Consider the following 25,439-nt stretch of genomic DNA (forward strand, 5'->3'; position numbering starts at 1 on the left):
AGGCAGCATTTGAATCACGTTCTCTCAATGAAATTTCGTCTTCGGTGTACAGCCATCTGTATAGTCTGTAATAAAGTATATAATGTTTTTTCTCAGAATGGAGTTTCCCCGTCACGTAACCTAATTTTTAAAGAAACGCCTTAAGTATTCTTATGGAGATAAGAGGAATTTGTCAGTCTGATTAAAATTATTTAAAAACTGTTCGTGCATTAAAAAGATGTAAACTAATCGGATTGATGCACCACAAAAGAAATCATATTTGAAGCCGTTGAATCTGTATTGTAGACAGGAAGGAATTTAAAAAGTGCATTTCAGCATCCAGAAATCCCGTATTTCATTGGTTTCAACGGTTACAATAAGGAAAAGTGTAAAACAGCGCGAAACGAATAATATACACGAATACAGGACTGAATTTCCCTTCACATACTTAACACCCATCCCTTAAAACAAACAACACACTATTTTTACCCTCCCGGGAAAAATGTCGAATGACGTCATGAATGTCATACAAGGTAATAAGACGGTAATTTGAAATGCCAGTACTTATTGATGTATTGCACTTACAGTGATGATTATTATATCACATTACTCTGGAAGCACAAGGGATTTTTATTTATTCTGGGGGTCGCTACAGAAGCATGGCAGCTTTTCCACATTAAACAAAAAGTAATGCACATGCATCAGCTGAACTTGTGTCTGCAGCCATTTCCCCAGTCACTCTCCACATTACCGACACTGTCCACTATCTATTCAACCTATGGTACACTTCCAAGTGTGATGTTTAGCGATACAAAAATTCATGGGCAGTACGCCAATAAATAAGGCAATTTAAAGTGCAGTGGCTTTTTATAGTGAATTTGAGTAAGACTGCCTCATCGTTCGTATTACTTACATGGGACGGAAACCGCAGAGATCGGACCGTTTTATTCGGATGTTATTGCAAAACGAGATGAATCACAGTAACCCTATTCTTCCGGGACAGTCTGCCTCTAGCACCCTGGAAATGTTTGTCGCCTTTGTCGTTAAAATAAAACAAGGACCAGTTGTAAGCTAGTGGGTAAGACCAACACATCTATGGTATTCACAGTGACAGGATTTTATGAATGATTTACAGTAATCTTACCACCAACACACTGCGAGAGCGATTGGAGGAGGGAGATTATTCAAACATAGACCATCCCACTCCAAGCAAATATTTCTCTCTCACAGTTAAATAGATACTAAATTGGAGAGAATGCTGAAGACAAATATCAGCTAACACATAAAAAGTACACTATCTCGTCTTATTAAAACTCTCCATATATTATTAAATTTGAATTACATATATTATAACTGCCTTTGTCTCTTTGTAAATTACCCTCGACAGAAGTCTGACGCTGAAGGAACAAAAAAAAGTTAGAAAATCTCCCTCTGAATGTTCTTGTATTCTTTCCCCCCCAACTGCATATGGGTTTGTGTAAATCCTGAACCAAACCTGAATTCACAAACACGTGAGCAGCCACAAGGGAGGGAACAGAGTTTATAGCTTAGGAATATAAAACCATAAAATCTGTTACATAGTTCAAATGCCATCAAACAAAGCCAAACATCACTTTAATGGATTCTTCAATGCCTCCCAGGCTGGCCGCCATTTCCAGTTTAAGGCGATGGGGAGCGGGGGGTTGATGATGGTTTACAAGAAGCTCCCCCCCCCCCACATCCATTGGGCCATGGAGCTCTCAGGACACAAAGAGGCCGTGATCCTGCAGAGTATTTCAGGGGGACACACCGGGGATGAGCTCAGTTATTCTCGAACAGAGAAAGCAAGTCGTCGTTGTTGTTACTGGGCAGGTCGGGGGGGCCAAGGTAAGAAAGGAGCTCATCTGGGTTTGTCAGTTCTGGAAGCAACTGGGGAAGACAGCGAGAACATTTGGGTTAGTGGCAGAAGACCACAGATGGGCGTATACTGTGACAAGAGAAGGTTCTTATTCTAGCTGGGGTCAGGCTACTGTACCTTAGGGTTAGCTACATACGGATTTAAATCTAAGACTCTGCCCTGACATGACAACATCAGTTTGAATGAAAGTATATATACTCAATATAGAATTACATGCTAAGGCTGTACTATGCATTAGTAGACAGAAGTACAACACGCAGTATTGGAGTATACCGTACTAATAGAGTTAATAGAGCACCAGCCAGGCTTAAACAGGCAAGGCAATCTGCAGGAGTATGGAGGGGGCTGACAGCAAAGCAATGAGTCAGGTACCCCACCCCCCATTATACTAATGCCTCATATGCCTGAGGACAATGCAAACTCTCAGATCACAAGTGATTAGTTATGTAAATGATACATTAATCTGCGAGGATCCAAATAATGACATAAGACATCTATATATGCAAATGTAAAACACAACACAGCAACAAAATCAAGCCAAATATATTTCCTCACATCCAGAGAAGATTCAGGAACGTCAGTAGGGCCCCCAAGGCCAAATGAGCCTTCTGTGTGCAGCCGGGAATTCTGGGAAGAACCACGGGGCGGCATCGGGGCTCCTGAACCTCCGAGGTGCAAATTACCATGGAGACCCTGGTGCTGTGGCTGTTGCTGAGGAAGGGGATTGTGGGAAGCCTCCATGCGACCAGAATGGGACACCTTTGGAGCAGGAGGGCAGGAAACTAGGCATCAATGGTTGAATCCAGAACAGAGCGATTGCTTTACATTTTAGATTTTAATAATTCATACGTGAAAAAGAAAAATATACATTTAAGGTTTTCAAAAAACATTGTCAGCATGGACTTAAAATAACGCTAAAATGTTAACTCAGATCTCCAAGTTGTTGTCGCCTGACATTCTCCTGACGCACAGTGCTCAGCTACGGTAGGCGTACCTGTGTGGGCATGGGGTGCCCCTTGTCGGGAGTGAGGAGCCCGCTGGGCGGGTCAGCCTGGTACGAGGTGGGGGGCGGCCCGGCAGCAAATTCGCCAATGCTTGGGGCGCTGGGGGCGCTGGGGAAATCTGTGAATTCAGACTGGCTCGAATAACCAGGTCCTGAAGAGAGGACAAAAGACACACGCCCAAAGTTAACTTCAGCTTTTGTTCCTTTTTTCAAAAGCCTCATAAAGCCGGTAAAGTCACTGTGAAAAAGAGTTAAAAATACAACTGTATACGGTTGAAACACGCCTACTTGACATAAAACGGTTGAGAATGACAACAACACACAGAACACTGTCCAAGAAGTGTCTACAAAACATTGTGCAAACCCTGGCTGGTGTAGTCAGGTGTGTTGCTGCTGCCACCCGGTGGCAACGACGGGTAAGGAGAAGGGGCAGGCCCTAGTGACGCAATCATTTCCATAACACTGGGCAGGATCATGTGACTGGGGCTCAGTGTGCGGCAGCGCTTCAGCACCGGACCATCCGGCTCCTCCTTGAGGTGCAGGTCGGGTTTTATCGGTACCGGCTTCCAGCTGCATACTGGGTCGATGGTGATCTCCTCATACTCAGAGCTGGAACAGGGCAAAGGAGAAGGACCAATCAAAATGGGTGAAAAAGGGGAGCGAGAGGGAGAGCGAACAGGAAGTCAGAAGCGTAACGCAGGAATGCTGGGAAAACAGCATGAAGGGCACACATGAAAAAGCACTTACTTCTGAATGTAGACAAGGATTCCCAGTATGTACTGGTCCACTTCCAGACCCTCCAGAAGAGCCGTTTTACTGTGAAATACAGAAATAGAAGGTCAAGCCCAAGTTCAGTGAATTCTACCTTAAATGGAGCAGCAGGGTGTGAAATGGAGACACGGCTCACGTACTTGCAGACTGGACAGCGCCAGGTCCCCCTCTCGCAGTTGAGCTGCAGGTAGGACTCTAGGTCGAAGCACTGCAAGAGGACAAAGGGCGAGCCTGTCAACTTCAATAAAAGCTTCTTACCGATGTGATTAAACTGAATAAAATCTCACTGCATCTTCTCTGCGCATTCACACATGGAACACAGTGCCTGAGAGTGCCCCCTACTCACCTGTATGTGGCGGCAGTCGTGACCCCGTGCCGGGAGCTGGATGCGCCGGAAAGTGATGGGACACTTGAGGGACACCCTGATAGCGGTCTGCTCCACTCCGTCCTCCCCGTTGAGCCCAGGGGTCCCTGGTATGGTGCCGCTGCTGAAGTTCTTCTTTACTGTATGTTCAGGAAGGGGGTGTGTAAGAGGAGAGCTTCGGTGTTGCTGCGTGTCAGGCAGCCCCGGACGGCCCGGCCCTTAGGGGTCCGCATATAGCACTCCGACGCCGCGCGTTGGTGAGGAGCTCGTCAGTATCAACACTACCAAAATAATCCAATCAATCCGGCACGAGGTCACAACCCAGTATGCATCTGCCTAGTTGTCCATCGCTAGACCTGAGTGGCGGCCAACCAAAATCTTTCACAGAGTGTCAAGAAAGTGAGGCAGCAGCACATTACACAGGAGGAGGGGGAGGTTTTGCTAGCCCCACAGAAAAGGCCTCGTAAATAGCCATGACTTGACAGCAGCCGGTCTTCAGCAAATCCTCACCCGGCACCACGATTCTAAATCCAGGCCGTGTTTTCAGTCCTCCCTAGTCAGCTTAATAGTTACTGATTCTGACTGACCACACAGGCTTCACAGCTGGCTCACAGGTAAAGGAAGGCTGGGAAATCATCAGGGCTCTGCCCTTGAGGACTGATTTGAGTAGCCCTGACCTAAAAGTTACATGTTCAAATGCAGGAGACTCTGCTGATGAACCCCTGAGCAAAGGAACAAAAGTTTGAGATAACTAAACAAAGACCAAATAAAAATAATAATAATCCCTAGGTAGGCTCCTCTGCAATTGAGGGCAGGATCTCTCTCCTCAGGCGCCTCAGGTGGATCTATACCAAACGAGGCCGAACCACGCGCATGTGTGTGTATATTACATAGTGGGGACCAAATGGCCTGGGGTGGGGGTGCAACTCACTCTTGGTGACACAGTGCTCTGCAGGCAGTAGGCGCTTCTTCATGAGGCCCTGCAGCACAGAGCGAACCGTGGGCCTGTGCACCAGCTGCAGCACGAAGAGGTGAGACTGGGGAAGGACAGGGGGGGGGGGGGGGGGAGGCGTTATCATCCAAAGATCACCAAGGAAACCTGTCATGTGCTAGGCTACAAACGTGGGCCAGTGACGGCACGACCCCCAGTACTCATGTTTGATATATCAGTTTGACTAATGTAAAGAAATGCAGTAAAATGGTAACGTTTCTATGTCTTATATTCCAGAGGAAACAGACACACGTTCATTCACTCCCTCCTGCCACAATGGAATAATAAAGGAGAGACTGACGCAGCAGCAGGCGGTGACCGTGATCTGGATGGTGTTCCGGCCTGGCTGGCAGACGTGCTTCAGGTACAGGGGCTTGTGGGACGTCTTGTTGTCGCCTCGCTCGATGGTGAGGGGCGTGGCGTTTACGCTGACCTGCACCGAGGCTGGCCAGTTGGTGTTCATCTGACGGTCTTCATGGTGGTAGCATTTAAACTGCAGCTCCAGGTCGGGCCTGTGAGTACACACACACACACGCACACACACACACACACACACACACACACACACACGCACGCACGCACACACACAAGGTCATCAGCGAGGGCCACTCCTGATGCCCGATTTCTTGGAGCCATCGCGGCAACGGGGGACCCCCACCTAATCATGAGGGTCTTGTACACGGAGTCGCGCAGCTGGAACACGTGGTTGCTGACGGCCAGGTTGTGCTCCAAGCGGAAGGGCTCCAGCACCACCCCATCCCGCACCGGGAAGGTCAGCCGCAGCTCGTCGCTGGGGTTCCCTGCTGGGCGGAGCCAAGAGGGCCTGGAGTTAACCTCAAACACAGCCAACCTGCTTCAGCACCGAGCTACACACCAAAAATGTGCTGTAGACCCTCAGCGAGGAGCTCTCCATCACTGACTGGATATCTGTGGCCACAGACCAAAGAGTTGGCACCTGCCCCATCAGTCTGATCATATTTGCTAACTTCTTCATCACAAATTAATTAGTACTTTCTACAGGCTGTACTAGTATGAAGAGCAATGGAAAAGCCCGACTGGTTTATTGGTTAAACAAATGAGGTCAGATCTGGAGCAGCCCTGCCCAGGAGAAATCTACCCTTGTCATGATCTCCAGGCATTCCCAGGAAAAGTAATCTGAAGCCCCACATTTTCGGAGCCATATTGTCCGAGTGTGAAAAATTATCATAGTGATTCTTCTCAGAGCAAAGCAGGGATTTGCACCCAGCGATCCAGCAGGCTGCTCATCTCAGCTGTGATCAGAGTCTGGGACTCCGCTGCCAGTAGGACACCACAGAAATCAGAGCAGAAATGCAAAACCCACCACTTACTAAACAGCACCTGAAAAATTGTCTTACGTTTCCCAAAAACCATCTGCAAGAGGTGTTGATGTGGCCAACAGGCTTAACCCATCCTGTGGTCTGTGTGGAACCCAGTGTCCACCGCGGTGACAGGGGCACCGTGCGGTAAAAGTGGTGCCGTCCTTCGAATGAGATGTAAAATCAAGGTCCTGTCTCGCCGGTCACAAAAGATCATTGGGCATCTTTCCAATGAGTAGGGGTGGTGCCCCGATGTCCTGGCTAAAATTGTCCACTGTGGTCCTATCAAAATCTGGCCTCCTAATCATCCTCTAAATGAAGCTGGTAATTCCCTACTGCCCCTTCACCACTTTAGACACTGATTGTTGAGCGTACTGATGCAGAATGGCTACCGTCACATCATCCAGGTGGTTGAAGTGGCTTCCTATTGCTACTGTAAAGCGCTTTGGGTGTCTTGAATAAATAAATGTTTGATAAATGTTTTATGAATAGGCCAGTCCGATGCTACCCTTCTGAGCAGATATGGGGCAATTAAGTCAGGTTAAACGCAGATACACACAGCACATGACCTCAACCCAGGGGACTGGCCTGGTAGAAAGGGGGTCTTGGTTTGAGGGAACAAGACCATATTCCATCATAGAAGAAAGCATGAACTCCACTCTGGAGATGTTAGATCATCTGATCATCAGCAGAAGCAGACTCTGAGATGAGGCTCTGCAACACATTAATGCGTCTGCATCAAAACGACTGAAGCTAGCGGTCGTGGCTCAGTAAACCTGCACCTACAGCCTCTTGCGTTGTCGCAGCAGTTCAGGGTCACAAGGTCAATTAGATGAAACACTCTTCTACAGAGGTTTTGGTTTGTTACCACATAACAAAATGGGTGCTATTCATTTACTCTGACTCCCTGGTGATTGCTTTCTGAAAACCAGACAGGAGTCAAATCCCTTTACGTCACGCTGAATAGCAAGACCACTAAAAAGAAAAAATTAAATCATCTGGAAGCCTCGGCCAGAACCCTTACCTGTAGGGGGCGGCGGAAGCGAATTCATGTTGGGCTTGATATCAGGCAGGAAGGGCGATTTGACGTCGTGGCTTGGGGACATATAGGGGGGCACGGAGCTTCCCGGGGTCATGGGGGGGGTTGGGTTCCCGGGGAGAGGAGAGCTGGGGTACCCCGGCATGCTGCGTCCCGGCTGGACGAAAGGGCGAGAGAGAACAAGAGAACAGTTAGGCAGACCCACAGCGAAAGGTCAGCTGAGACTGCTGCTGTATGACAGGGCGACAGGACGTTAGCGATGAGGCCCTCACTCAACTGGGCGATCCGGGAAACAGGAGCGTTTCAGGTTAACATCCTGAGAGGGGTGTGACAGAACGGGCCCTCCTCAAGGTACAGTGGCAAACGAGGGAATCATATTACACAATTTCAAAGATAAGCACCGGGAAGGTCTCCATGTTTTTCGTCTCACCGGGACTTTTAGACCTTCCAAAATCTTTTGAATTTTAAACGGGCAAACAGAGTGGACGGCTCTTCTCACCCCATTGACGGAGGCCTGGTTGAAGGCGCTGTACCCCGGACCCCCAGGGCCCCCTGCTGGCATTGCAGCTATAGTCTGCCCGTTGAACTGCTCCCCCTGGCGGACGAACATGTGCGTCAGTGTGCAGCCCGGCACCGCACCTTTTCGCTTTGTCACAAGCAGGCGTGCGCTCGAAAATAACGCGAGGCGGTAAATGTCTGACCTTGTAGTACTGGCCCAGGCTGGCAGACACGGGCGGTAACTGGCCCACGTTCGCCTGCTGGAGGGGCATCCTGTGGCTGGGATAGGAAGGAGAGGGGGCAGAGCGCTGGGGCCCGGGGCTGTGGTACTGCATGGGATGCCCAGGGTACGGGCCGGTGCTGGCCAATCCGGGGCTGTACTGCTGTCCCGGAAAGCCCTGAGGAGTGTTAGCAGAAATGGCAGCTTCCGAAGCACAGACTGGGCTAATTCCTCAGCATGGGGTGTATATGTTACCCTGCCTCTCCATCTGCATCTCAAGCCATTCCTCAAAAATTGTTGTGTAGCTCTTGTGCCTACACAACTTACGCTTACAACTAGGCATTTATTGGGAGCTCGGCTCAGCCGCACTTTTGCCTAGTGGAGTCCTCGACGGCTCGTATGCCTGTAATGTGCCGTTTGCATCACTTATACATTTGCTTTGTGTAAGAATGTCTGCCAAAAAGGTAAATGAAAGTGTTCAACCAGAAGCAGTTACACCCTTACAAAGAGTTTGGTGGGAAAAGCACGCTATGCTATTATGTTTGCCAGTTACATGAGCCAGCTCTGACCTGGCGATTCCTGCTCTGAGTGAGCGCACCCTGAATGCCAACAGGTAGGGGCCAAAACTTTATTCAGGTAGAGCCGGGGTGGGGAGATGCGGCAGATTTATAAGGAGATAGCAGGGCGTCGATGAGCTCTGGGTGATCGTCCGGGCAGCGCAGTAAGCATACGGTCATATTTATTCATATGGGATCTGATCAGTAAAGGTCTGACCTCATTTAGCCTCAGGGCTCAGCCGAGTGGCGTTTCTGTGCAGGGCGTGTTACGCACCCCAGGCAGCTTACCTCGGAACCGAAGGGCCGCTTAAGCCCCTGCTGTGGCCGGGGGGGGCCCTGCTGTCCCCCATGGAAGCCCGGGTGCTGCGGAAGCCGCTGGCCCTGTGCCACGTACATGGGTCCCATGGACGAGGGCCGGGCCGGCACCATTCCCGAGGCGGCCATGCTGGGAGGACCTCTGGGGGCACCATGAGGAAGGAACTGGCTGTTGTAAGGAGACGTAGCGCCCATCTGGGGGAGGGGGCAGTATAATAACAAATATGTATGAATTACAGCTGTAATTCTGGAAAAGCACCCTGACTGACTGACTGACATTTGTTACTGCATAAGAGATTGGCAGAAGGAATAATTCCCTCCTCTGGCCAAGGGGGGGTGCAAAAATCACTTCTGCATGCTCGTCAGAGGGAGAGAGGATCAGCCTCTGTCACCCCCCCTCCCCCCTGTCCCCTGTCCCCCACCCTGGCTGCACATGACAGCTGTCTCCCTCCGCAGTGATATTATATACATGGTATAAAATGCAAAGCCTGGCGTGTGATGGGCCAGCACCGCCCCCCACAGGTAACCCCCCCCAGTCAGTGTACCTGGCCATAACCAAGTTCCTGGTTCTGCTTCTCCTGGATGGCAGCGACTGTTGCCGTGGCGGTGGCGGTCGCCGTGGCAGCGGCAGCAGCCACTGCGGCAGCAGCGGCAGCCTGGGTAAAGTCGGCAGAGGGCCGGGCACCATGAGGGGGCATGCCGAGGGATGCCCCTCCACTGTGGGGGTAGCTGGGGGCGTAGAGATAAGGCACCTCATTTATTGGTGGCTAAAAATAGATGATGGAACGCAACTGGACTGACAGACGCATAACGACATTCCACACATATATGCTCAGCAAGTTCGCATTTTGTATAATTATGGGCGTCAGCTTGCACTGCACTAATGATTAACGAACTGTATTCACTTAAACAGGCTGACAGTTTAGGGAGGAGAGACACATAAGCATCATCACAGGGTCTCCAGCTATGTCATGGTGCGGCGCAAGGCTGAGCCTCGTTTACCGTGTTCCCTGGCGAGGGAACTTACCTGCCCCCATAACTGGGGCCCACTGGATAGCCCGCGGGCGGGCGGCCGTACAACCCCTGCTGCATGTAGCCCTGCTGGCCCATGAACTGCGGGGAGCTCATCCCGGGGCTGCCGCCGGGCATCATGGGGCCTCCCGCAGAGCTACCCCCGAGGACCTGCAACGGTGGGGGGAGGGGGGACAAGAAGACAGGGACGAGGGGACAGGAGACAGGGATATGAGCAGTTTAGAGCACTAATATCAATATTTGTCTAATTATCATTAGACAAATGATACATGGACACAGAGCAACAGATGAGAGAGGAGCTGGTGCTAAGTTACCATGTGATCAAAGCAGATTCAGAGCTGCAAACTCCGACACCCTGTGCAGTAGTTACCCTTCCAGGGCTCCCGTACTCCCCGTCACAGCTGAGAGGAGGCGCCTACCTGGCTGGGCGATGGATTGGTCACCCCCCACACGGTGGTTACCACGGAGAGGGAGCCTGCGGGCTGATTGGTGCCTTGCTGCCAGGAGACGGGTTCATACGGGTAGGAACTGTCACTGTGGGGGGGGGAGGGGGGTGGTTATCGAGGGCCAGGGCAGAGGCGACGGCGTCTTCGACAAGCGATAAATCAGAATTAGAAACCGGGGGAGTCGACTGCTTCCCAGCTCTCTGGGGGGAATAAACGCGCAAACAGACTCTATGGGTTTCATGGCTTGGGGCGAAGCAGACAGATGGCTTTGGGAAGAGCTCCAGCACACATCGCCGGCATGGCCCTCCTCAGGCACCCCGCACACAGACAGCAGCGCTCGCGGCGTCTCCCTTTATCTGACAGCTCAAACACACACGCGCAGGCACACGCGTTACACACACATCACGCACGCCACATACATGCACGCGCTGGCAGAAGCGCGGCACAGCAGCACTCGTGTGCGACTGTCTGCGCGTCTAAATTTGACTCGTGCGTCTCGGTCACATGCTCACAGAGTACTCTGCGCTCTGTTTCCATGGAGACAGTGCCGTCACTTAGCTACGGCTGAGAGCAGCGCGTGCGCAGGCGTGTGACTCTGCCTGTGTGTCTGTGTGTGTGCGGGTGTTTCTTTGTAACTCACACTGGATTAAACAGGACTGCTCTAGTTATCCCCCACCCCCCCCTCACTTTCCATAATTAGCCTGCCGCGTGCAGCTCCAGGGGACGCAGGAAGACGCCGAATCGTGTGCCCAAAGACCATTTCCTGTGCTGGGGGGGGGGGGGGACAATGGTGCACTGAAATTCTCTTTCCTGTGTAAGCCGCACATACACATACCCATACATAGATATCGGTACATTATACACACACAGATACTACGAGTATGATAATATAAACTTACAGACATTTTTATATGCTAAATTTGTCTGTGTTCATCCCCGCAGCTTATTTTAACGAATAGTAAATCGTTATTTTTATTTATAGCGTTTCTTTGTGTTCTTTTCCATTCTGGAGCATTCCGTGCTCTGGATTCAGTGCACTTGTGACGAACAGCCAAACAAAGGAGCCGGTGAGGTCATTAAGGCAGGAGTCTGGGCGGCTCTGACAGCCGCCGTTCACTCCCGCTACTCCTGCCACCTCTGGCAGACAGACGGGCCCCCGTGACGACGTGCTACTGAGGCGAGCCGTTCACCTCCGTGCCCCAGCGGTGGATGCAGTCTGTACGCAGCACGTGCTGCCAGCTATAACAAAACCGCAGTGTTACTGCTAACTGAAGTGCTGCTGCAGTAGGTAGCTTGCCGACAGAACCCCTGCACCCCCCCCCCCCGCCCCCCACACCCCCCTGGCTCTCACAAGACTCTCAGGCTGAGGTTTCTGTCAGGTTCCTCTCCCTAAACCACCGGATGTCCGCACCCCCTCCTGCAAACAGGAAGCCGATGCTCCTGAGCCAAGCTTTCAGGCGTCCAATCACAAAGGACACAGGGATGCAGGGCTGCATGGGGAACCAATAAGAGTTGGCGTCTGGCTACCGCTGACCACACGCTGCCAAAGCGAGCATCATGTGTGTTTATCTCGCTCCCCCACGTCTGTTTCCGCTGCGTTCTCAGCCCGCGACACTCCCCCGCTCAGAATACAAAATCCCCTTATCATTCACATCTTGCTCAGGCTTCATTTTAAGCGGCAAGGAAAACTTGTTTCCTTTATTCCTTTCTCAACACAGACCATTTTTCTTAAGGGTCTGTAAGAACAGTACAGGGAGACTCAGCCCAGCCTCAGTGTACAAAACTCTCGATCGATGCTAAACTGAACTGGACCGGGATGGGAGCCGTTGGGAACCCCGTGGAATGTTCCAGTAGCATCGGGAGGCTCTCTCCCCCAAATTCAGATCTGGAAACAGTGTCAGGGCAGGGGGACAGAGAAGAGAGAGGGACGGACACTGACCTGTGTGGCGTCAGAGGCAGGCCAGGTTTCATGGAGTTGGCGGGGTTCATTGGAGGGGTCTGGGGGTCAGTGGAAAACCCCGGAACTCCTCAAGCCAGCAAGGAGCCTGAAAGAGAGCCGCCACCCTGTTATCCTAAGGGAAGGAGGTGGAGAGACCAGGAGCAGAAGGCTGTCCTTGAATCCTATGAAGGACTCCACCTTTAAGATTCCCATTTGCTAGCAGTTAAAATAGACGATACAGAAAAGCGACGCGTCACTTGACAATACATGACGACTACTGTGTCTGCGAGGCCTATTTGGATAAGGAGGCCATATCGATAAAAGCTGCTGGCATCACAGACACCCAACCACACCCGAGTAAGAAGGACCCTCAAAGCGAGCATGCCGGCTAGGTCTCCATTCGTAAGAATAGCTAATAGAATAAACTGCAGTCTGTGGGAATCCGTGAGACGGCCCCTTATTTTCTGAAAGGCTCATTGGCTCCGCAGTGTAGGTGCACAGACTGAAGGGAGAGAACGTGAGACAAGGACAGCAGAGAGCAGGTGAGCTGGACTGATCCAGGCTGCAGTGATGACACCTCATCCTGACAACTGGAAGCTGGAACATACAAGGTCACAGAGAAACGCCACTGCGCTACACTGCAGAGCAAAAGAACACAACACTGCCATAAAGCTAAATAAAACTAATGTCTCCCATTTTTAAATAAACTCATATAAGTTGTCTATTGCTTCTTAATGTCCAGACACGTTACGTTCACACTGCTGGGTGTTTAATAACAATTCTGGCACTTCCTTCATGTGAGGCGTCCAATCTATCACACCCACCGGCAATTTCCATCCTGGTGACCTTATCGTACCGGCCTTCCAGGGCAGCTCAGAGCTCCGGATGTCCCCCATGGACAGACGACAGGAAGCAAATAGGATGCCGATGGACGCATCGACGTTACACAGCTGCAAGTGTCAAATGTCCATTGGTTTTCCTCACTTTGGTCACCTGTTTTTGCCCCCCCCCCCCAAAATGGACAATCTACAGTCGAAATTCCAATTTCCTTCCCTCCCTCATGTGATGGATCAGAGACATTTGGCTACGAACACGGTGGCAGAGAACGTCTGTTCAGGTCTGTTCACCTCAGGAGGTCGGGAGGTGGTGGTGACCGAGCCAGGGGGCCGGCGACCGAGCCAGGGGGGCGGCGACCGAGCCAGGGGGCCGGCGACCGAGCCAGGGGGCCGGCGACCGAGCCAGGGGGCCTGCGACCGAGCCAGGGGGCCGGCGACCGAGCCAGGGGGCCTGCGACCGAGCCAGGGGGCCTGCGACCGAGCCAGGGGGCCGGCGACCGAGCCAGGGGGGCGGCGACCGAGCCAGGGGGCAGTCTCTGGTGGATATGGGTTGGAGCTCCCTCCACTATTGCATCATCCGGTGAAACCTTTAACTGATGGGCTAATTTGTCCCTCAAATCATCGCCATCCCCCCTCCCTCAGTGTCCCTCCCCCACTGACTCCTGTATCAACATCTCCCTAGATGTAGGTCAGACAGCCTACAGCTGTAAGGGGTGGGGGCAGTGAAGGAGGACATTCACAAGGGTAATGAATCTGAGGTGGGCGACTGCACTACAGCAGGCAGAGAGTGGGCTGGGTGTGTGTGTGTGTGTGTGTGTGTGTGTGTGTGTGTGTGTGTGTGTGTGTGTGTGTGTGTGTGTGTGTGGGTGGGGGGGGGGGGTGTCAGTGCTCCGTTATGCAGTCAAACACACCTAAAAACAAAAGGAAGCAGACAAGGGAGAGGATGTCACCCACCGCGGGGCTGCTGAGCTCAAAAGCGGGGTGAGATTCTCGTACCAGTAGGTTACACGTTTGAATCTCAAGTGTAAGTGGCCTGAGCATCGGAGAAAGTATCTGGAATATCGTAGGCAAAGCAAAGCACAGCTACATAACGAGTGAAAAATAAAACGGTAAAATCCTCAGGATGGGGGGGTTGTTTAGTGATAAATAACGAAATGTGAGGCAGTGATGAGACAGCACAGTGAGAGCAGCAGTTAGTGACAAAGTGATGCGGTCACCATGACACCCACTTACAGCCGCCTTTGCTAATTACACTCATTACTGGCAGTAACGCACTTCACAGGAGCGACGCCATGAAAGGGTGCCGTGGGGGGGGGGGGGGGGGGGGGGGGGGCTAGCGACATACAGCCAGTGGGGGAGGGCAGATGAACATTGCAGATGCATGTACGCATGCGCCCACGCAGCGCCGGGTAACGCGTCAGCACGCAGACAGCCCCCCCCATAGAGCCCTGAGAGGTTTTTATTATTGAGCTCTGATGTCGCGCACGTTCCCCCCCCCTTAGAGTGCTCCATGTCATTTCCTCCATTCCCCTCCTCCTCCCCCCCCCCCGCATTTTCCATGGCCCCCCACCCCACCCATCCTCTTGGACCACATACAAACTTCAGATAAAAGTTCAAACTGGGACATGCGTTTCATTTTGAGCAGTGTGCAGCTTTTATGTTGATTGAACATCCCCCCCCCCCGGGCCTTAAATAAAGGCAGGAGCCTCTTTGGAGGGCGTGTATAGTCAGCGGGGGGGATGTGTAACATTTCCGTAGCCCCTGGTTCCTCGCAGCTCAAACTGTCCAGCAGGCTCAGAAAGCAAACAGAACAACAGCTGATCGCCAAAGCCGACTCCTCTGTGGGTCGTGGGGGATGGGAGGTGCCCACGCGGCTCCCAGCCTTTGGGTTTGCCTACAGCCTCTTGGCTGTTTGAATTAATCCAGATGCTTCAGTTTTCCCCCCCAAAGTCCCTCCCACTCCATCGGCAATATCACTGAGAAACAGTCCCCGACCGGCAGGTGGTACTGGCAGCTGGAACACTGAAAGGTAAATGCAGTGGTATGCAGAAGTCTAGGGACTCACCCTTGGAGTCAAAATCCTACTGGAGCTGGGAGGGAGCTGGGAGATCAACCTTCAGCAGTAAGATGTCAGAGCTGCAGAGAGGCAGTGAGAGAGCCTCTGCATCACACCCCCCCCCCCAGCAACCCCCACCCCTCACATCCCAGGGGGAGGATCACCCCCGGGTGAGGTCTCAAGAAGCACATAGGGTTACGTTCCAGGACGTCAGGCCCTAAAGCTTGGCAAAAACCGTACTGCCCCCCCTCCCCCCCCACACTGTTCCCTGACTGACAGGAGAACCCAGTAACACAGCTGGTCACATGTGTCACGGGCCAGGAATGAATAATTCAAAGGTGCAGAAGAATCATCTTGTGTAGCAGAGGCGGGATCCTATGTGACAAAGCGTCTTTATTCAAACCTGCTGGAGCTTTTCTGCTCAGTGATACGCTACGGGCCCAGACTGACACGGCAGCACCAAACCAGCACCCCTGCCCACAGCGACGTCACAACTGGGCTGGCAGCCTTCAGCAGAGTACCTTGCCGGAAACTTCTGGGAATCAGCTGGGATAAGGGTCGCCGTGGAGACCAGCGGTACCGAGCTTTGCTGCAAAAAACAAAAAAAAAAGAGGCGGAGAGTTCAGGTGCAGAAAATAAAAATCCAAACCAAGATTTTCTTTCATCCAACCAGTTGAGTGACTCTGTGACTGACTCTTCATACTCAACTCACTGGATGAAACAAAATCTTGGTTTGGATTTTTATTTTCTGCACCTGAACTGTCCACGTCTGCTGCTAATCCCCAAAAACCTTCTGTGAAGCCACTGAGCAAAACAGGCAGGGGCATCCCTGGCAGACAAACTGGAGCTAAACGTGGTCAGCGCGATGGGGCTGGAGTCGCCCTGACTCGGGCTGCCCCAAATTCTCCTGCAGGGACCCTTCCGTTCCAGTGTGGCAAAGCACAACCGACCGCAGACAAACACGCCAGCAGAGCCCAAAGGACGCGGCCATGAATATTTCCACATGGACGCATCCACAAATTAACGTCCAGCTCCCTGGACGTGATGCCACAGGTCCACATGCACAGGTGAGGTCAACCGAAAAACGACTGTGTGTTTTGTTGAGGTTGTTTAAAGCACAAAGCGCCTACAGAGTAACTTACAGAATGAGCTCCACCATGACCACACCCAAAGTCTGTTCTCTCACCTCGGAAAACGTGTCGAGACATGGCCCCCGCTGGCAAAATTGCAGCCGCCCAAAAACCTTGGACAACCTTCACTCGGCGTAAAAACACCTCAGAGCGCAGCCAAGTCTCTCCGTCGGTCATCATTTCCAAATCTGCGAATGGCTTCTGCATGTAGAAATCCCTTATTTTTACCGTCTTCGGTTGGGATGGCGCAGCGAGCCAGCAGGGGGCGCCGTGGCTCGCATCCCTGTGACGACAGCAGCAGAGTCGAGCAAATCGGTCGGGCCCAGCTGGTTTGGGTTTACAGATGATTACCGTCCGCTTTCACCAGATGAACGGAGGGATGGGTAGGAGACCCCAAAGGACAACAGCCCCCCCCCCCCGTTGGAGGTGGCATTCTGGTTCGCCTTCAGTGATCTCCTTCGCAGTCCCATTTCCTGTCAGTTTGGGTTTCACACCCTGGGTGCCTTTCAAACACAACAGCCCTGTATCTATTGTTTATTAGAATGCCAGCTTTCGGTGCTGTGATCACACCGGTCCAGATCTTCGGTTCTGCCCTCTCTCTATTATACCCCCCCCCCACCCCCCCATTACTGCACTCCCACCGTCGGCCACACAGCAGCTGGGTCTTAACAGAAGCAGCAGAGACACACCCTCTCTTTCTGTTTAAAGAAGGGGCTTGTCTCTCCTGAAGGGCGTAGGTCCGACACTCAGCTGACACAGCAAACCACCAGCATCCGTGGGCTAATGGAGCCAGTACCTGGGATGCGGTGGCCCACACCATCTGCTAAAAGCTGGGTGTCAGTGAGCACCGGGGGGGGGGGGGGGGGGGGGGGGTCGGCGTGTTCTACAAGCCCCCGCTCTGCTTCGTCACATCTGACTTCCCCATAAGTGGGGGTCGCTGGCTTCCTGAGCGCACAACTCCCCCATCAGGGGGGCCATCCCAGAAGCCAGTGGGCTTACCACACCACGCAGTTGGGTTGCCCCGCCTGCCTGACTCAGAGGAACGGGCCAGGAATCCACCAAGTGCCCTTTCTGGATCTCCCTGCCAGCTTTGGGAATTTTAAAGTCTTCAAATTATATTTAAAACGCGCACGCCCTCCCCCACCTGCCAGAAAGTTAAGAATGGGAGCCAGGCGTGATGTGAAAGCAGCCCTCCGGAGATGAGGCAGGATGTGCGGAGGACGAGTATCAATACTCTCCATTATACTGCAATACTCAGACTGGGTCACAGCAGTGTAATTATCAGGGGCTACAGCAGGAGAGGTGTGATAAGAGGGTGGCCGGGCAGTAGTGCAGTAACGGGGGGGCACCACAAGACAAGCCACTTGCAGATGAGATTCAGCAGGGGGAGGGTCATCAGGCTCTTCCCCTCACATGTAATTAAAACATCCCATGCGAGGGAACTCGATTCGTCCTGCCACCCATCTGGAGGTTCTCACAGCGCTCGGGAGAAATGCTCACCACCACCACCCAACACCCACTGGCCTGCGGGCTGCACTTACTGCGGGGGATGCATGTAACATGCAGCCACATGTCCACATGACACCCCACTGGGCGGAGCTTCTCTTCTGGCTCACGGGGGGAGGGGCGCCACTCAGGACTCCTCCCCCCAGTGTCTTAATGCAGCCGTACACACGCATTTCTGGTGGTTGGGGGAGGGGGGTGGATCCAGGGATGCGTCAGAGACCAGCAGGTAAGAGAGGGTGTTAAAATGCAGTGGGGGGGGGGGGCTCTGATGGCCTGGAAATGGACCACTAAGGACACAAGGTGAGGCACTCCAGCTCTACCTTTAAAAACACACACACACACACACACACACACACACACACACACCTGTCCAATGAGGCAGGCACGCACGGCAACAGACACACGCACACACCCAGAAAATCCACAGCACAGCGCGACTTACACTGTGACCAGAATCTCCGCGAGAGTCTGCAGGGAAGCCTGTGAATGACAGTGTACAGCCGTCATCTTAGAAGGCGCTAAATAACCCACAGCGATCAATTCAGAGCGGAAAGCAGGATCCGTGCAACTGGCACTGTATACAGGAGGGCCTGGAAGGAGGCAGAAAGCTGATCCAGCGGCTGCACTGGGGGGGGAGGGGGGGCAGGTGGCAAAGATCAAAGCCGATCAAAAGCCAGGGTGTGTGACAGCCTCTCTGGGACACTAGCCCGCCTCCTACCAGACGGGGCATGTATTACACCCCCCAGAAATCAATCACGGGCTTAAGAAGTGGCAGGTGCGTTTCCGAAGCTGCTGCAGTGATGACGAGATGAAGTGCGTTTGATACCGAGACCCGTTACTGTCGGGATTAAGGGGCAGCGGAACTTCAGAGCCCCTAACATGGGGCTCACCAGGGTGCCTCTGACAATCGTTACCGACATCGTTACGTGACAATCGAAAAGGGAAGTGTGACGATGGACAGCGCCGCCAAGACCACAGGAAAGTGAACATGGCGGACAGCAGTTATTTTGGTCACTCTGGACCCCCTCCCCCTTCCCCACCAGTTCCATAACAGCACTCAAGTCACTAAAAAGGTCCTTAGTGTCCGCATACCTGCTCCCTAATCTCCCCCCCTTTCCAGCCATCTAGCCAGCCTTCCATCATCGTGCCCCCGACTTAAGGCCCCAGCTGGCAGCCCTGGGGAGGGATTGGTTTCAACGCCAGCCCTGGCACACTCACTGCGCCCCCTGCACACACACCACCACGCACGCCTCGCTCCAGGAATGCAGAGAAATGCCTCCATCACCTTAAAAGGTCATCCTCTCCCACTGGCTTTCGGTGGCGTTCGAGGGCTCGCGCGCAGAGTGCCAGGGCGTACCAGCCGTGCTGAAGAGGCGGGGCTTGCAGTCGGAGCTTCTCCACAGCACGGTGGTGGGCAGATACGCCGGTTCGGCTCAGAGACACACCCCCACGCAAATACAGCCCCCAGAAGTCTGAGGCCGCCAAGGAAAATCACGTTTAAATTCTGTTTATATTGGTGTAAAACTAAGATTTTATGGCTGTCGACGTTGTTAGCTAAGTCAATTCAAAACATCTCCTCAAGTCACCCCCGTGTTTGCAGCAACCATACAATAAACTCACATATTTATTAAACTCAACCAGCATTGCTCCATGTTTGCTTCATTAATATCTTAAGAATTTAACTGACTAATTAACCTAATTAGTGACATGAGTTGATGGTGAAATGCATGGAATGGCAACTGAAACGGTGTCAGCAGAGGCACCCAAGATGTCAGTAACTTTTTGGAAAACACAAGTAATTCTTATATTAGCCCACTGTGTATCGGTATATAAATGAACAAATGGAAAAGGCCTTTGGAGTCGTTTTTCGAGGAAGAACTCCAAGCTTCCGTAAATGACATGTATTAACTTGGAAATCCGTATTACATTGGCATTGACCTGCTGTGAGACCCAGCACCCAATTCCTGTCTCCGGCCTGGTGCATGTGTCCTGCATGCAGTCCAACACGCTCTCTGCAAGCAGGCGCTGAAAAGCCATGAGCTATGTGTCCGGCAAAGACAACATACAAAACGTTCATGCAGACGCTCTTTAAAATTCTGCAAAATTCAGCATTAATTTTAATTAAAGCCAGAGCACGTTACACTGACCATGAGGGATCAAACTCACTGCTGCGTGTTCATTTTAACAGTGCTTATAATATCAGGATGGGTCAGTTCCCCCAATAGCACCGATTAAAAAAAAAAAGGTACATATTTCATTGGTTACTGCAAGATAAGGCTACTTATACATCTGTATAAGATACTTATGGAATTAAAATAAAAGGACCAATGAGTGTTAAATTACTACAAGAAGTAGATTCTTGTGTAACACCTCAAGTACCATGGAAATTTAATTCAGGGCTCAATGAGCATGACAATGAGCAGTTAACTGAAAAAGAATAAATATTCTGCCTTCTTGCTCGCAATGACCTATCGCACTCAGCACGGTGATGTCATAGTGGCTTTAGAGGAGAGGAAACTTCTTGTTATAAGACTCAGGGCCACGACACAGGTGAGCGAGGAAGTCGTAACTCGCCTGGGTATTGCCGCTGTTTGAAGCTGTTGAAGGCTGTTAGATGGAACTCTGCAGCGAGGCCTGCTCCCAGACAAGGCCTGCTCCCAGACAAGGCCTGCTCCCAGGTATTCTGATGGCATCGCAGCAGCAGCCAGAGCTGACAGCACAGGGCCACCAATGCACAAGAGAGATTGATTGCTGCCACACTGCACCGACATTGACGTGGAGGCCGAGGTTCAGCACAAGGGGTTACGCTCTGCGTTTAGTCTAGGAAACGCAATGGAAGTTTAAACGAGCCCGTCTAATAGACACATCCCTCACTTCCGCAGCTAGTGGATGAGAGCCCCCCCCCTCACTCCGTAATCCATCTTTCTTTCACTTCTGCGCGACAGGAGCAGAGGTAGCCTAAGTGAGATGGGGGGGGCACAATGCAGACGCGGCAACTCGCTCGATGGGGCACTACATCAAGTTCACGGCTGCATTTGGAAACAGAAAAGGTGGATTCTGCCATCGTGCTGCAGAACGGGGGCATCTGGGCAGACGAGCCTCATTACAAGTGTCTAAGGGGGGGGGCATTTAATGGAAGGGACAAATCAGCCTGTGAGGAAATCTCCTGAACAGTGTCCTCAGTGCTACCGTCAGCTTCCAGACCGTCCCACCATGTAAACAGAGCTAGAGACACACTCCCCCCTCCTACAGGAGACAAGCTTGGCGGTCCCCATCCATACAGCAGGGCAACCTTCTCACATCCAACAACCCTGAGCTGTTCTTGCACGACCATGAGGGATCCATGGATTATTCTCACGATCCACTGACCTGACCCATAAATTCAGCCGCACCTCAGCGGGAGACATTAACCGCAGAAACATGTCTGGCGTTCCAGGACACGAGTAAGAATCGCACATCTATCCGTGCATCAAAGGCATGGGAACCCAAAGACGCCTTAGAAGACTCATTCATAAAAATATAGAACACTAAACCAGAACGGCAACCCTGACCAAGCACTTTCAGTCACTTTGGTGACGAGCAGCTATGCTGCTCAATGTGTGACAAGGACTTCCCCCTACCCTTCAATGAGGAACTCTAAGCTCCTTCAAGAAACAACTCAACCAACCTTCTGCACATGCTATGGAGAAATGTCTGGTATCTTCAAACCAGCTGCATAAAGTGCTCTGGGAATACTATATCCCAGTAATGCACTCCTGAACCTCCAGAACATTTACACCGCATGGTCCACGTCCAGGGCCATGTAGATCACTAGGTATCCCAGCCACCCCAACACAGGCCTCGTCTCTGTACTGTGGTTGGGCAAACACTCCCACTGCCTGAAGGTCAGCAGAGACAGGCTGAGGAAGAGCTTCTTTCCGCAGGCAATTTGGGTCCTTAATGAGGACAATGTTCAGCACCTGCACAGCCAGCATTCCAAGCTACTCGATTTACACATGCACTGCGTACATACATAAATGCTTATTTATTCTTAGACTCTTGCACAACCTGCCACTTCACTGCCAAATGCACACAACAAAAATGTATGATTATAGTTAATATCTATGTTTCTTCACACTTATATCTTTTAGACGTATGTCCCCCATTGACGGTCTGGAGCTACGCAATAACGCATTTCACAGCACACAGTACTGAGTATAACTGGGTGTGTGGGAAATTCAATTCTGAAACTTGAAAATGGCACGAGAAAATATCACCAAAAAAATAAACACACCATGGTGAAATACACAGATTAAAAACTGCTCACGGACACCAAAGAAATCCTAGTGTTTACACTGACTGCTCATTTAGCTACATACGCATATTAGTGCCAACAGCAATCAGCCATCCACCGATACGGGCTGCAATTTTGCAGGGTTTACTATAAGCATCTCTCGTGTGTGGAGGCTTACAAACAACAGGCATCATAATAAAATCACATCAAAAGCCAATATAATTTCAATTAAGTTCAGACATGAAATGCTCCGATAACCATGGGTCACTAAACTTCTTCCCCAATCATTATCAGGACCAGAAGTTGCCTTTTTTTTGGGGGGGGGGGGGGGGGGGGGGGGGGCTGAGATACAAAGCAAACTGAATCAGTGATCTGCATCACTGTACTGCACAACGGTGTGAGGACAACTCAACAGCGCCGTTAGAGACACTTTCATTTTCATATTCAGGAAAAGCGCCGATCACAGGTTTTAGGCTGCAAAGCAAAGGGCTTAAGGTTACTTTCCTTAAATGCACTCGGCAATTTCATAACAGAGAGATCAGGGAAGCAAAAACCATGCAGTGTGACGCAACAGCCAAGACCCCAGAAAGCACACAGAGATGCAAAGTATCCGGCAGCAGAAGTTACTTCCTACGAACCACTGCGGGCATTGGGCAGGCTGAACGGAACTGATTTCAGCCATTCCACTGGCAATCCACGCAATTAACCACGGGGAGATCGCTCTGCTGTACATACACATTCAAAGAGCTCTTCATCAAAAATGTCAAGGTCACAGCTACACATTCAATAGAGGTTTATCCTTTATTGTTAATCTGATCCAAGGAGATCAGCAGACAAATGGAGTGGGATAAGACAGTAACCATTTAACTCTACACACCAAATGAGCTCCCACTGGGAACAATATTTCACCATTAATAATTCACCGGAACCCCTTCCGAAGAGAAGCTTTCAATAAAAGTCAGGCACTATTTGCCTATCAAGATGCCTCTTCACAAGGCCTGAGGCACGTGGGGGGCACTGGGGGCCGGTGCTTCTCCGCATCGGTTCAGGGTTAGATGAGCGGACATCACAGCAGGCAAGTGTGGCTGCAGCTGAAGCTAGGAGGAGGACCCTGGGTCGGAGCATAGCTAGGGGGCAGGAGAATGGGCAGTGAAGGCTGCAGACATACCTATTTCCTAAGTAAGCTCAGAAAGATATTACTGATTAAGGGCTGGGTTAGTTAAAAACGGTCTGCTACATGTCATTTTAATGATATACCCTTGTAAATTGCATGCATGCTTGTACACTAGCAGTGCAACATAATGACAATTCATAGGCAATGAAATCAAAAGAAGCAAAATATGTATGTATTTATTTATCTCGGGGGCGACTTCCTATTATATACTTACACACAACAATGGAAATTACTACAAGTATAATAAAAGCACAGGGGACTTAATGCAAACTTAGGGATGCACGTCATTGTGCTGTCTACGGGATATAACATCACAGATGACAATAAAACACAGCGATCACACCGGCCACAGCAGACAGGGGCACCGGCACCTGCATACACAATGGCCAGACGCGTTAAATTTTAACCGCGCGGCCGGGTGCGCACCTCCGTGTTGATCGGGGGTTTCAAAAAAAAAAAAAAAAACACACACACAAAAGTGCAACGCAAGACAGCGACGACACTTTCCAGGAAACACGACGACTCACCCCGGACAACCAGATCGATCGTGAACCGGGGGAGCTTCGCATAAGCACGGGAATGAAGGGCTGCAGACAGGGAGCTGAAAGGCGGACGAGGTGCGAGCTCCTGTCGTAATGCCGAGCTGCAGCCCGCAGCATCGCCGCTCCATACCGCGTCCCCGCAACCAAATAACAAAGGAAGACATTTTGTCTCCCTTTCGCGGTAACACGGACGCATTTTAACAAGAATTGGTCTTTTTGCCTTTTACCCAAACGAAATCGGACTGAAACTATGTCACACACATGGTGTTCAGCAAAATGAATGCCTACGGGCTTCCTAACCGGGCTATACCGGACCGGTGCCTAATCCAACGGCCAGGCGACGCCAGTCTTCCGCGGCCGACGACCTCCCGGCCAGGTGCCGTGAGAAGACAGGGTTATGGCGGCCACTTTCCTGTGATGCGATCACCGCCACGACACGGGAAGGGTGAAGACATAACCGACCACGGGAGAGTCAGCAGGGGAGACCGAGCGCTCCGGGGCGACAGCTGTGCTCTTACCTCCGGCTCGGAACTGCCCGAGGTCGATCCGCTGATCCCGCTGTCGCTGTAGTCCGCGACGAAACACACCAGTCACGTCCAGATACTTCGAAAAATGGTGCACCAGTCTTATAAAGACAAAAACTTTTTCTTGCACATCTATATCAGATAGAGCTTTATATATTTACCGCCGCTCGCCCACAAGTTAGTGCGCTCACTTTCTATCAGCTATCTGTCACCGCCGTTTACCCTGACCAGCAAACTTTTGCTTTCCATAGCGAAGGTACCAGATAATACGGTTTAAGATGAGCAGCGTACGGCACCACGTCTAGCTTTGAACGTTAAAAAAAGAGATCGCAAATCCGGACTGGTCCGGCTGGTGCGCACTGGAGCTCCCCGGACGTGTAGGGCGCAGTCAGCACTGCGCTGCCGGAGCGGATCGGGGCTCCGCGCACTCCTCCACACTCCCCGCCCGGCTCGCCTAGCCTCTGAAGATACCGCCTTCTGTTGCACAATGCCCAACCATAATTTATTCATGAGACCATGGAGACGATGAGCTTTCTGCATTCTCACTTATTCATTTTCTCCAGTTCTTCTCATTGCAGACAAGAGTAATGGATAAAACACCCTGCATAGTTTATATTAGTTCGACGTCGTATTTAACAAATATGTATTTTCTTTGTCATTAAGAAGCCCCATCACCGCAATAGTAACACCCGCTTTGACTTCATTGGTTGTTTTAAGATTACTTAAATACTACCGGAAGTTTCTGAAAATCGGCAACAAAAGATGAATTTTCAGTTTCCAATAAAAATGGTTAACCATACAGGACATTTCTAAAAATCCTGTTATTTACGAATCACCGGTGAGACCGAACGAAGATAAGCTTCAAAAACACAAAAGTCAATACATGATTTACAAGTGCTCTTAGAGGACACTTTTACATTAAGATTGTTGATAATCTGACGCCCTAGCGGTGTATACAGTGGGCTGTCTTTCAGAAGTATTTCAGTTCATAACAGCACTGCAGCGAGCCG

General features: G+C 51.3%; 1 protein-coding gene across 4 annotated transcripts; it reads right to left on the bottom strand.

Moving 5' to 3' along the window:
• Positions 1-1,501: 1,501 nt before the first annotated feature.
• On the bottom strand, positions 1,502-25,439 carry LOC125717940 (zinc finger MIZ domain-containing protein 2-like). 4 transcript variants are annotated; one of them, XM_048991345.1, is made up of 20 exons: positions 24,424-25,439; positions 15,802-15,869; positions 12,389-12,494; positions 10,423-10,537; positions 9,999-10,153; positions 9,517-9,700; positions 8,945-9,166; positions 8,083-8,277; positions 7,881-7,976; positions 7,367-7,538; positions 5,664-5,808; positions 5,307-5,517; positions 4,946-5,051; positions 3,997-4,154; positions 3,791-3,858; positions 3,627-3,695; positions 3,244-3,488; positions 2,871-3,031; positions 2,432-2,635; positions 1,502-1,887 (listed from the first exon to the last, which is right to left on the bottom strand). In XM_048991345.1, exons 3-20 carry the CDS (start codon positions 12,436-12,438, stop codon positions 1,780-1,782), a joined length of 2,664 nt encoding a protein of 887 aa, XP_048847302.1. In that variant the 5' UTR covers positions 12,439-12,494; positions 15,802-15,869; positions 24,424-25,439; the 3' UTR covers positions 1,502-1,779. The 4 variants fall into 4 exon arrangements, with proteins under 4 accessions (XP_048847302.1, XP_048847293.1, XP_048847320.1 ...); XM_048991336.1 differs by lacking the exon at positions 15,802-15,869 and having other exon boundaries at positions 24,424-25,437; XM_048991363.1 differs by lacking the exon at positions 15,802-15,869 and having other exon boundaries at positions 5,664-5,805; positions 24,424-25,436.

Source organism: Brienomyrus brachyistius, chromosome 2 (assembly GCF_023856365.1).
Source record: "Brienomyrus brachyistius isolate T26 chromosome 2, BBRACH_0.4, whole genome shotgun sequence".
Taxonomy (NCBI): Eukaryota; Metazoa; Chordata; class Actinopteri; order Osteoglossiformes; family Mormyridae; genus Brienomyrus; species Brienomyrus brachyistius.

Coding starts and splice junctions, on each gene's coding strand:
- LOC125717940 (XM_048991345.1), bottom strand. CDS start 12,438: ATGAACCCCGCCAACTCCATGAAACCTGGCCTGCCTCTGACGCCACAC. Junction 4,155..4,945: donor AGAGCACTGTGTCACCAAGA/GTGAGTTGCACC, acceptor CTGAACATACAG/TAAAGAAGAACTTCAGCAGC. Junction 2,636..2,870: donor GGCACCCCATGCCCACACAG/GTACGCCTACCG, acceptor CCTGCTCCAAAG/GTGTCCCATTCTGGTCGCAT.